This window comes from Larus michahellis, chromosome W, assembly GCF_964199755.1.
Source record: "Larus michahellis chromosome W, bLarMic1.1, whole genome shotgun sequence".
Taxonomy (NCBI): Eukaryota; Metazoa; Chordata; class Aves; order Charadriiformes; family Laridae; genus Larus; species Larus michahellis.
Genome location: NC_133929.1, coordinates 6,460,685 through 6,473,584, shown reverse-complemented (window position 1 = coordinate 6,473,584; position 12,900 = coordinate 6,460,685). Strand labels below are relative to the sequence as shown.

The window sequence follows — 12,900 nt, the reverse complement described above, 5'->3', positions numbered from 1 at the left end:
AAAGGCTGAGGTACTTAATGCCGCCTTTGCCTCAGTCTTTAATAGGAAGACCAGTTGTTCTCTGGGTACACAGCCCCCTGAGCTGAATGACATGGATGGGGAGCAAAATGAAGCCCCCATAATCCAAGGGGAAATGGTTAGTGACCTGCTATACCACTTAGACACACACAAGTCTATGGGGCCAGATGGGATCCACCCAAGGGTACTGAGGGAGCTGACAGAAGTGCTCACCAAGCCACTTTCCATCGTTTACTAGCACTCCTGGCTAACCAGAGAGGTCCCAATTGACTGGAAGCTAGCAAATGTGACACCCATCTACAAGAAGGGCCGGAAGGATGATCCAGGGAACTACAGGCCTGTCAGTCTGATCTCGGTGCCTGGGAAGGTTATGGGACGGAACATCTTGAATGTCATTATGCGGCACATACAGGACAACCAGGTGTTCAGGCCCAGTCAGCATGGGTTTATGATCTTCTATGACAAGGTGACCTGCTTAGTGGATGAGGGAAAAGCTGTGGATGTTGTTTACCTGGAATTTAGTAAGGCCTTTGACACCGTTTCCCACAACATTGTCCTGGAGAAACTGGCTGCTCATGATTTGGATCTGCATATGCTTCACTGGGTGAAAAACTGGCTGGATGGCCGGGCCCAGAGAGTGGTGGTGAATGGAATTAAATCCAGTTGGCAGCTGGTCACGAGTGGTGTTCCCCAGGGCTCAGTACCGGGACCGGTTCTGTTTAATATCTTTATCAACGACCTGGATGAAGGTATAGAGTGCACCCTCGGTAAGTTTACAGATGACACCAAGTTGGGCAGGAGCATCAATCTACTTGAGCACAGAAAGACTCTGCAGAGGGATCTGGACAAGGCTGGATCGATTGGCCAAGGACAATGGTATGAGGTTCAACAAGGTCAAGTGCCGGGTCCTGCACTTGGGTCACAACAACCCCATGCAGCGCTACAGGCTTGGGGAAGAGTGGCTCAAAAGCTGCCTGGCAGAAAAGGACCTGCGGGTGCTGGTCAACTGCTGGCTGAATATGAGCCAGCAGTGTGCCCAGGTGGCCAAGAAGGCCAACAGCATCCTGGCCTGTGTAAGGAACAGTGTGGTGAGTAGGACTAGGGAAGCGATTGTCCCCCTGTACTCGGTACTGGTAAGACTGTACCTGGAATACTGTGTTTGATTTTGGGCCTCTCACTACAAGAAAGACATTGAGGTGCTGGAGGGGGTCCAGAGAAGGGCAACAAAGCTGGTGAGGGGTCTGGAGCACAAGTCTTATGAGGAGCAGCTGAGGGAACTGGGGTTGTTTAGCCTGGAGAAAAGGAGGCTGAGGGGAGACCTTATTGCTCTCTACAACTACCTGAGAGGAGGTTGTAGAGAGGTGGGGGTTGGTCTCTTCTCCCAAGTAACAGGCAAATAGGACAAGAGGAAATGGCCTTCAGATTGTGCCAGGGGAGGTTTAGATTGGATATTAGGAAAAATTTCTTCACCTAAAGGGTTGTCAAGCATTGGACCAGGCTGCCCAGGATGTAGATGTAGTGCTGAGGGACATGGTTTAGTAGTATCTTAGCAGTGCTAGGTTAGACTTTATGATCTCTTCTATCCATAACAATTCTATGATTCTAAGATATTCCAGTGTTGGCATTATTTAAAACATCTTAATTTAACCTTAGGACCAACAGTTCTGAACTTGCATGTCTCCAAGATATCAAACTTTTTAGCTTTTATTTGGGACCCTAATATTATTCATCCATCCAGGAATATCTTGGCTTAGGTCTCCCAGTACTGAAGGTATAATTTCCTTTAGGTTCCATAATTGAACTGGTACTCTTTGTGCCAAAATTTCTATTGTGTTATCATGGCAATCTTGATAATTAGCATTTTAAGACTCCCATATACAAAAATCAGTTTATTATTTACTCTGTGTCTAGAACAATGGGATCTACTACTTGATCTTATAGGTGCTGTTAGAACACATAAGTGATATAAAGTCTTTTGTGTGTGCATATTGTGTATTAAAATGTTGATTTTTCCATCACAGATGATAGCAGCCTCCTAAACTTGACTCCTTACCCATTAGTAAGACGACGGAAGCGAAGATTCTTTGGACTATGTTGTCTTGTCTCAAGTTAGAAGATTAGATACAGAAACACCAAGAAAATCATAACTTTGATTAAACCATTGTCATTTGACCATTGAAGAGAAAATTACTATTTTTGATTATAAAGTATATTTTCTACACTAGCCTATTGCTTTTTCTCTTCTGCTCCATCCTCCTTTTCAGAATAAGGGTTTTATAGTCTAAAGTTATGGTGGTCAAGAACCAGCTGTGGAATAGATCTAGCATAACTAAGAACATTTTTAATACTTTTTAAAGTATGTTTTGCATGCTTACTTTCAACCACTCAGAGAAGAGACACATGAATTACAGATAATAGATATTTTATGTTTTTTTATTGTTTGAACTACAGCTAAAAGTTTGTGCATAGTACAATACTCTTATTAGTATCATGTTAAAATACTTGATCATATTCTAACAGTCTTTAAGCAGCAACTATTTAACAGCTAAAGTATTATAGTTATAAAACTTTTAAACAATATTGTAACAGAACTCGCACAAGATTTCCAGTTGCTTTTTGTGCTCTCATTCATTTAGTCTTCCACTATATCTCAACTGAAAAGTTTCATAGAAAAATATCTTAATTTATGATACACAAACCATATATGAGAATACTTAGAACTTGTAAATACAGAGAAATCATAATATCTACATACTGTACAATGCATAGAATTAACAGATTTCCTTTTAAGCCAATAGTATCTCTACAAGCTTTTGGAAAAAATAAATAGTTTATTAAAAGGAAGTATATTACAATAAACAATGTAAAAAAACCACCAACCCATTTTGTTTCCAAAAGAATTTATAGCATGATGTCTGCATATCACTAAGTATTAACTCTTATAGAGAGCATGCCAGAATTCTCAGACTGTAAGATACTGTTTTTACATTGTTAATAGAGTTTATTTAAATTTAATGTTGTCTCATTTCTAGTTATATTGCCAGAATATATCTTTTTTCCAATTTTGTTATCAGAGTACTACAAAAAGTTTTGTTAATTTTTCCTATTTCAAGATGTATGCTTGCAAAGACAAAAATATGATGAATATATAAATGCTAAAATGACAGCTAGTAGCAGCAATAGACATGAATAGGTCAGACTCATTGTACGATATTTCAGTATTATAGGCAAGGCACCACAACTAAACTTGTGCTAGACTGCAATGCTATGAAACCCATAACAATCTGTAACTGCCATATAGAGCAATTCGCCATAGCCTTGTAGTCAGTAATACATGAGGAAGGTAACTACAAGCCCTTCTGTGACTCCACCATGACCCAGCATGTCAACAGGAACCAAATTCCTTCTTACTGCATAAGGGTTTAGTGGTAGGTAAGGAGGTACTGTTGTCTTGTCACAGGAAACATCCATACAGTTATATTCTGTATTTTTTGATAGGATATTAGTACAATCCCAAAAGCAGTTAATTAGGGATAGCTATTCACTGAACTATATCTGGCACCTACAAAGTTTGATCTGACTTTTTCTACCATTTTTTTCTCTTCTGGAATGCTGTTTGAAAAAGAAAGGAAACACCCACATTGTCAGAAATATTACTGTACTGTCTATAGCAAGGCCCAAAAATTGAGATCTAGTTTAATCCCAAGAGGGAAAGGCAGGAATTTTTCTTTATGAATAGTGATCCTGTCAGAGCCACACCATTCCAGTTTTAGAAAGTCATGTAACTGAGCTTCCAGCATTTCTCTGGAAGGATATTTTTCTTTTCACTCAGATATAGCAGAATGTTTTGCTTTTTTCCAGGTTGGACTCATCTGTTCACCTTTCAGTCTCCCAGACAGAAAGTTATTTATGAATAATCAGGATCTCAGATACTCTAAATGCAATGAGGACAAATACAACTAAAATGCCCTCATGGAAATTGTGTTTCCATAAGCAACATTGATTCCATCTGAGGAATGCATGACTAAATACTAGAAGAGCATACAGCTGCAGGCACAGTAATATTCTTTAAATAGCACAGAAAAAATATAACTGCAGTGTGTTATAAGATTTGAAGTCACAAACTGTTCTTCAAAGTACACAGCATTTAACACATGGAGACCACTATACACTCACAAAACAGCGTGTACTTGTGAGCATGAATGCATTTCTAAGAATCATAGAATAGTTTGGGTTGGAAGGGACCTTTAAAGGTCATCTAGTCCAACCCCCCTGCAGTAAGCAGGGATATCTTCAAGTAGATCAGGTTGCTCAGAGCCTCATCCAACCTGACCTTGAATGTTTCCAGGGATGGGGCATCTACCACCTCTCTGGGCAACCTGTTCCAGTGTCTCACCACCCTCATTGTAAAAAATGTCTTCCTTATATCTAGTCTAACTCCACCCTCTTTTAGTTTAAAGCCATTACCCCTTGTCCTATTGCAACAGGCCCTGCTAAAGCATTTGTTGGTTCCTCCTCAGACATGGGCCACTGAAGAAAGAGAGCTGACTTTTTGATCCCTCAGCTTTTATACTGAGCATGAGGCAGATGGGATGGAATACCCCTGTTGGTCAGTTTTGGGTCACCTGTCCTGTCTGCTCCTCCCCACAGGTGGGACCCTTTACACTTCTCTGTTTCTGACTCTCCAGCAGGGCAAATAATGAAATTAGCTGACCTTGGTTGTTATAGCAATAAGTATAAGCAAGAGCCTCTCTGCATACCATTCCTTGGCACAAACTGTAAACATTGGTCTTATCACTCTGAGAACAAACCGTTTTCTGCACAATGTGCTGTTAATTTCAGAGAGTTAGAAGAGGCCTAACTAAGAAGTAAAATCACAGGACAGAAAGTTGGTTCTTTGGTTCTGTTTTACCTCAAACCAGGAGACATAGCCAGTTCCCTCAGCAACCAGGAGATAAGTGTCTCTCCCCTTCTTGACAGCTAAAGTCCTTCCTCATATTTTGCAAATCCTTCATAAAGAGGGATTTAATGATTATCTCTGCATCTGAGTCCTCCTCCTGCATTGGAGTGCAGCACCACAAGTCACACAATACCAACTCCTGCATCCATGTTTAACAGAAAACCACCCCTGCAACATATTCAGGGGAACTAGCAACAAAATCATGATCTTTTAAAAGCATCATTAATTTTCTAAGCAGCCCAAAAGGTTTCCATCCCCTAGCTCTTCGACATAAGTATTGAAGGGCAAGATAAACCTTCCCCAAGGGGAACCAAAAGTGTAATTGGCAATAGAATCCATCATGTGATGCCCAAAATATGCAGGAACAGCCATTATCCAAATAACCACATTTTACATTTGAATGCCAAACCCTACAAAAAAGCATGTTTAAACCATTGCATACAAATACAAAAAGCAAGTAAACCATGCAATATATTCAGCAGGCTAAGCAACCTTGTATCTATTAACTTCAAATAAAGCTTTCTAAAGGCACAATGTAACATTCACTTTAGGAAAAGCATTCCCTGAGCAAACTGGAAGCTTGTGCCCCACATTGGGCACCAATTAATCTGTTGTGGTTTAGTCTGGGTTGGCCAATGACAAGGCAACAGTGGCTCTCCCCCACCTCTCACTCCAACAAGAAGAAAAGAGATAAAAAGATTTATGAGTTTAGAAAAAACTAAACTACTTTAATGAAATATTAATAATAAAATAGAAAAGGAAATAATGAAAAAGATACAATATAGACAAAACCCTATGAAGCTCCCAGGGAGATGTCACTGGCAGGCACTGGGAAAGTTCCAGACTGGGCTCAGTGACAAAATGGGAACTGTAACATACTGACCAGGATCAAAAGTAAACGGGGCTGATAAGGTCCTCCCTAGATGTCAGTCATTGAAGAAAGAGAACCACTGAAGAAGCCAAACCATTGAAGAAGAGTCAACTTGATCCCTTTGATCCCTCAGCTTTTATACTGAGCATGGCAGATGGGATGGAATACCCTATGGGTCAGTTTGGGTCACCTGACCTGTCCACTCCTCCCCACAGGTGCGACCCCTCCACAGGGTAAACAACCAAGTCAGCTGACCCTGGTTGCCACAGCAACAAGTAAGAGCAAGAGCCTCTCCCACTGAATAGACGGTTGGCTCTGCTCTACCCCAAATCAGGACAGTGATTCTATTGGAAATTCTGACAAATAGTATCTGCATATGTTACAGGAGATTTTGTAGCATGTGGGTGACTATACTGACTTCCCTTACACGGAATACCAAATCTTTCTGTACCTACAGGCCTGTTATGTGGTGTATGAAGGCATGGACTCCGGCTGTGATGAGCATGAAATTGTTTATTGCTTCTTAGGCCTTGGCTTTTATACCCGAGTTCTAAAACTTTCCATGCACCTGCTAGGCAAGTAAACACATATTTCAGATCACTAACCCGGCCACCTTATTCAGTTCCCACCAAGATAAGCATGCGAAGCTGTTTTCTTGTTCCATGTTTATATTGAGCCAGTTCCTCTTCATTCCATCTGTATCGATATCTGCGTTCCTGTTTCTGTGTGCTCTGCTCACTGTGTCCTTGGCCGTACGCAGGCCTCTGCTTGTAGATCTGCCACACTGTTATACAGTAGGGCTGAAGTTTATTGAATATTTCAGAAAACTGAGACAAAGTAGGTAGCTTGGGTGATCTTGTTTTCTAGTCCCAAGGTGTAACGAACAAGCAGATGCTGTTTTCAGTACTTTTTTGATAGGACATTGCAACATACAGGTATACTTTTGTTCCTTGCTTCTTGGCACTCTCTCGTTTTCACCACCCCCTTACCTCTCATGGGTTTCCCTCAAAAGACAGTCAGTTATAAAACAGGAACCTAAACACCCCTGAGTTTAAAGACCCCAGAGGGGATATGTAATACTGAGGTTTTGGGATCTGCAGAAAACCATGCATTATAATGGAATGTATGTATCTCTATTGCTTAGTTTTCCAATGCTCTTCAGGGCATGGACAAGTTAGTTTTTCAACCTGGGTTTTGAAGGTTTCTCTGTTATTTTCAGTAGAATTGTCTAAAGACTATGCTTGCCTCAGTAAATCAAAGTTTAAATTCATGGAAGCTGAATCCTTTCTGGTTCTCTGATTTCTGTCATGGATTTCTTATGTTTGCTTATTTATTTATTTAAATATTTATATTATATTGTATTTATGTTTTTTATTTTTATTTGTATTTATATGATTTATATTTAAATAAATAACCTAGTTATTCAGAAAACTGTGTATATAACTGTTTAAGTCACTGGTTTTTTTCATACTCTATTCAGTTGGAAGATAGAAAGGCACCCTTTGATTTTGGAAATTCAGTTGTGACTTTCATTATGAATAGGCTCAGCTGATTAAAAATAAGACTGATCTGGTTTTGGGGGGTGGGTCTTGGGTTTCTCTTCTTCTGAGTCATGTCTTACTGTGTCTATTTAACTTATCTGTGGGCTCAGATGGGAAAATCACACACTTTCTATACCTAAAATTTGCACTATTCTGGTCCTCCTTCCTGCGTAGCATCTACTGACTTTTCTGTTATTCTCTTCACTTTATTCCCCATTTGCTTTCTTGCATCCATCCTAGGTTTGTATTATTATTATTATTATTGTTGATTCTATCTGTCCTTTTGTCATTTTTCAGGAGTGATTATTTATATCTTTTTTTTTTTAATTGCCCTTTTAAGACAGTGCTTGTAATTAAAATATAAATTGCTTCAGAGTTTCCAGTGAATGTCTGTCAACATCCACGCACTTGCAGGAATTTATAAGTACATTTGTAGTGTGCAGTTATGGATCACTGGAATGTCAGATAAATATTACCATGTTCATACCGTAACTGAACAAATGCATGAGCTTTAAGAGAAGTGGAGTAATTATTAAAATTATAATGGAAAGGTCATAATAAATCAAATGAGGATTTGGCAATAAGTTATGAGTGATCTCCCTGTCCTTATCTCAACCCACGAGCCTTTCCTTATATTTTCTCTCCCCTATCCAGTTGAGGAGGGGGAGTGATAGAGCATGCAGCCAAGGTCAATGCACCACAAACACTGGTTATATTGCCTTTTTTCCCTTTATTTATTTACATAGTGTAGCTCTAACTTATGAATACAGTACAGAAAAGTCAGTCTGCTGGCTGTAGTCTTTACATGCAAGTAATTAATAGTTAATCATGTAAACAATAGTACAAAACTGCCCGCTTGAGTATAATAATTGGGAGTTTTCTTTTATTGTCATCTTAATTCTTGCATGTGTGTAATCACTCCTGTCATCACTGCTTGTTAGAGATAAATATTACCAGCTTCAAGAGCATCCAAAGTTGTCATATCTGTTTCTCAGATTTTTGTATGAGAGAAATACATTAGGATTTGTCTGAAGGCATTACTGTAGCATTGTTATTGATCACGTGATATTTTAAAAGCTGGAAGCTCTGCCTTAGTGTTCTGCTTTCAGTTTTCTGGAGGTTTGCACTATTAGTCTCTTTCATACTGAAGGCTGAAAAACACACAACTTGCCTATTTCATTGTTAATTAATCTGTATTATAAACATAGTGCTTTTCTGGCACAATAGTTAGAAAAGTCGTCGTTCAGTTGAACATGTAGACTGAGATATCATAAGCTTTCCAGTGGATGCTACTATATGAATTCTACACTAAATTTGATTTCTGACATTATATAAATACTGAAATAAAAAATAAACATTATTCTTGTGGCATTTTCTTTCTTTAATTACTTATCAAGCACATTTTTAACATGTTGTCTTGCCCGGACTGTCCCCAGAGCCACTGCATGAACTATTTCCTTTTTAATTTGTTCAAAAGCTTGTCATTGCTGAGGTCCCCATTTAAAATCGTTCTTCTTCCAGGTCACTTGATACAGAGGGCTTACAATCAGACTGTAATTTGGATATGCATCCTCCAAAAACCTACAACGCCTAAAAATCTTGTGTTTCTTTTTTGCTAGTTGGTGGAGACATAGCTGCTATTTTGTTGATCACATCCATTGGGATCTGGCGATGCCCATCTTGCCATTTTATTCCTAAAAACTGAATCTCCTGCGCAGGTCCCTTGACCTCACTTCATTTTATGTCAAAAACATCTCTCAGAAGGATTTGGATTATTTTCTTCCCTTTCTCAAAAACTTCTTCTGCTGTGTTTACCCATACGATGACGTCATCAATGTATTGCAGATGTTCTGGAGCTTCACCCTGTTCCAGTGCAGTCTGGATCAGTCCACGGCAAATAGTAGGGGCAGTCAATTCCAGGTGTACTGGACGCCCCTCAAAGTGAAAACAAACTGTGGCCTGCACCCTGCTGCCAAAGGAATTGAAAAAAATGCTTCAGCGATATCAATTGTGGCATACCACTTGGCTGCCTTTGACTACTGCAGTTCTAGCATGTCCCGCATGGCAGCACTCAGCAGTGGCGTGACTTCATTCAGGCCACGATAGTCTACTGTTAATCTCCAGTCTCCATCAGACTTTCACACTGGCCATATAGGGCTGTTAAAGGGTGAGCAAATCTTGCTGATCACCCCTTGGCTCTCTAGTTGACGAATCAGGTTCTGGATGGGAATCAGGGAGTCTCGGTTGGTGCAATATTGTTGCCAGTGCACCATTGTGTTCGTGATCAGCACCTGTTTTTCCATGCCCCTCAGACACCCCACAATAAAAGGGTCCTCCAAGAGACTGGGCGAGGTAGAGAGTTGTTTAATTTCCTCCGTCTCCAAGGCAGCTATATCAAAAGTCCACTGTTACCGTTTTGGGTCCTTGAAATACCCTCTCCTGAGGTAATCTATGCCAAGGATGCACGGAGCCTCTGGGCCAGTCACAATGGGATGCTTTTGCCACTCATTCCCAGTTAGGCTCACTTCCGCCTCCAGTACAGTCAACTCTTGGGATCCCCCTGTCACCCCAGAAATACAAATGGGTTCTGCCCCTCTATAGCTTGATGGTATTAGGGTACACTGTGCACCCGTGTCCACTAAAGCCTTATACTCTCATGGATCTGATGTGCCAGGCCATCGAATCCACACAGTCCAATAAACCCGGTTGTCCCTTTCCTCCATCTGGCTGGAGGCAGGGCCCCTCTAATCTTGGTCATAGTATTTGTTACTCACTTTTAAAAATGACAAATCCCTTCAAGAGGATCAGAAGTAAGATCAGGCCTTCTGCTCTGTCTGGGGAACTGCCCACTGGAAACTGGAGAGGCATTTTTCCTTTCCAGGAATCCCCTTTTGTGATTGTTTTTTCTTGCAACTCACGTACCCATTCCTCTAGGGTCGAGGTAGGTTTTTCTATCCCACTTCCTCATGTCCTCTCCATGGTCGCACAGGTAAAACCACATTATGCATTGTGCTGTGTATCCTCTGTGTGAGCCGATGCAGGTAGGATGCAGGAACAACCACAAAACCACAGATGAAAGGCAAAGAACAAATTTAATCTCAATACCTCATGGTACCTCCAAAGCAACACCCGAGCAGAGGCACGCAAGCAGGGGACGCAAGCACCGTGGAGCAAGAGAGTCCTTATTAGCGAGAGAGTACTTGTGAGCAAGAGAGTGAGAGAGCAAGAGCTCAGACTTGCTGTTCTCGCCTGTATTTCAAGGGTTCAAGCAGGCATAGTTTTTTACTGTGCTTTGATCTTCTTCAATAGCAGGGCAGGAATCTCGGGCATGTTCGATAAGGTGCCCCTGAGTCCATCACAGGCCTACTTTATCTAAGTCCAGATGTTATACTTGTCGAGCACATAAGACTAAACAGCAATTAGTGTGATATATGTGTTTCCCAGCACCCCACGTGCGAGTCACTTGAGTGTGTTTATAGTCCTCCTCACCAATCTTCCATTACTTTCCCACATCCTCTATATTCTCTCTCTCGCGCAGAGAAACACCTTCTCCTAATAGCTGAGATACTGGTCCATACAGGTGGGGAGCAGAACCTATCCTCGAATTGTTGGAACTCTCGGGACAGTTTCTCGGACACTTTCCCAGACAGTTTCCCAGCTAACATGTCTGGCAGTTTCTCCACATCCGAGACGCAGGCCTGTAGGGAGGAAGAGAGACTTCCTTCATTATTGCTGGAGTTGGCCAGCCAATTCATCCACCGTTTGTCCCTCATTTTCTTTCCAAGACACTAATGAGTTGGCATATGGTGATGGTGCACTCTGTAAAAACTTCTGCCACATGGTTTGTGTGCATTGGACTTCATCTGGATCTGTGGGTAACTGCTCTGTATTTGGACCATTATAAATCACCTCCAGTATGGCTAATTTCCTCAGGTACTGGATACCTCTTTCAATGATTGTCCACTTACCTGGGTGACATGTAACATCTTCCCTGAAGTGGTACCTTTCCTTCACTCCTGACAAAAGTCACCTCCAGAGGCTGAGGGCTTGTGTCTTTTTCCCAATTGCCTTGTCAATGCCCCGTTCCCTGGATAGGGATCCCAGCTGCCTGGCTTCCCTACCCTCTAATTCCAAGCTACTGGCCCTGTTATCCCAGCATTGGAGCAGCCAGGTGTTGCGTGAAACGGGGCCAAGCGGTTTTGGCAGAAGATAAACCCCCTTGCGTTCTAACACTCCTCACCGAGGTGGGAGGCTAGGTGCGGCTAGGTTTAAATTCTGAGAATTTTAAATCCCACCCGACGCAGAGTCAACTTCACAGGAATTGATGGTGTGGTAAAAACATGCCCCACTGCAAAAATTAACCTCTGGTTGCCGGGAGAGCAGCGGATGACTAGGGCGGAAGTGTTAGTGGGTGCCTCGCATTCTAACCTCTTAGGATTTGATGTGCTGCGTGGGCGAATGTGGAAATTCCCAGATGGAACTGTGTGGAGTTTTGCAGGATGCAAAAAAGGATTAGACACAGTTAAATTGGGCCTATTAGAAACATCTATACCTTTGCCTCCCTCTAAAATTACCAACGTCCGACAGTACCCACTGCCTGCAGCTGCACTTGCAGGAGCAGACGGGGTGGTATCAGATTTAGAAAAAAGAAACATCATTAAGAGGACTCACTCGCCTTATAATTCACCAGTGTGGCCAGTAAAGAAACCAAACGGGCAATGGCGTTTCACAGTAGATTACCGAAAGTTAAACGCCAACACTGCACCCCTGACCGCTGTGGTTCCGAATATCACGGAAATTGTGACAATGATACAAGGAGCTGCCCATCCTTGGATGGCTGCCTTAGATGTTAAAGACATGTTTTTTATGATTCCCCTCCTTGAGCAAGACAAAGCGCAGTTTGCATTCACGTGGAAAGGAGTCCAATATACCTTTAACCGACTTCCACAAGGATACAAACATTCCCCCACCATTGCTCATAATGCTTTAGCTAAAGTGCTATCAGAGATTCCTGTTTCACAGGGATGTACGGTATACCAATATATTGACGACATTTTAATAGGGGGAGAGAACCAAGAAAGTGTAAAAGACATGATGGAAAACATCCGAAAAACATTATCAGATTTGGGATTGGAAATTCCAGACTCAAAGTGTCAGGGACCTGCACAGGAAGTTAAATTCCTGGGGGTCTGGTGGATTAAGGGAGCTGCTTCTGTCCCTCAGGATACCCTGGAAAAAATAGAGCATGGACAGAATCCTTCCAGCGTGAAGGAGTTACAGCAAGGTCTGGGAACTTTAAGTTATTGGCGTAAACACATCCCTGGCTTTTCCATCATTGCTCGCCCCCTTTATAGTTTGCTCAAGAAGGATAAATCCTGGGAGTGGACTGAACAACACACTAATGCTCTGCAATTACTAATAAAGGAGCTAAGGTTATTCCAACAACTTGGCCCCATACATCCAACTGACCCTGTCTATGTAGAATGGGGGTTCAGCGAACATGGTTCTCA

General features: G+C 41.6%; 1 protein-coding gene across 5 annotated transcripts in view; it reads left to right on the top strand.

Annotated features, from left to right (window-relative positions):
- Positions 1–12,900, top strand: part of LOC141735509 (regulator of G-protein signaling 7-binding protein-like) — a 99,492-nt gene that overhangs the window by 81,210 nt on the left and 5,382 nt on the right. For 3 of the 5 annotated variants that reach the window (XM_074568410.1, XM_074568413.1, XM_074568414.1), the window contains one exon: positions 2,040–8,744. The exons of 1 other annotated variant lie outside the window; for it this stretch is intronic. In XM_074568410.1, the coding sequence (XP_074424511.1) occupies positions 2,040–2,131 (92 nt within the window). In that variant the 3' untranslated portion in view covers positions 2,132–8,744. Of the gene's footprint in view, positions 1–2,039; positions 8,745–12,900 lie in introns of those variants that run through there. One more of the 5 variants, XM_074568412.1, reaches the window with a different exon arrangement.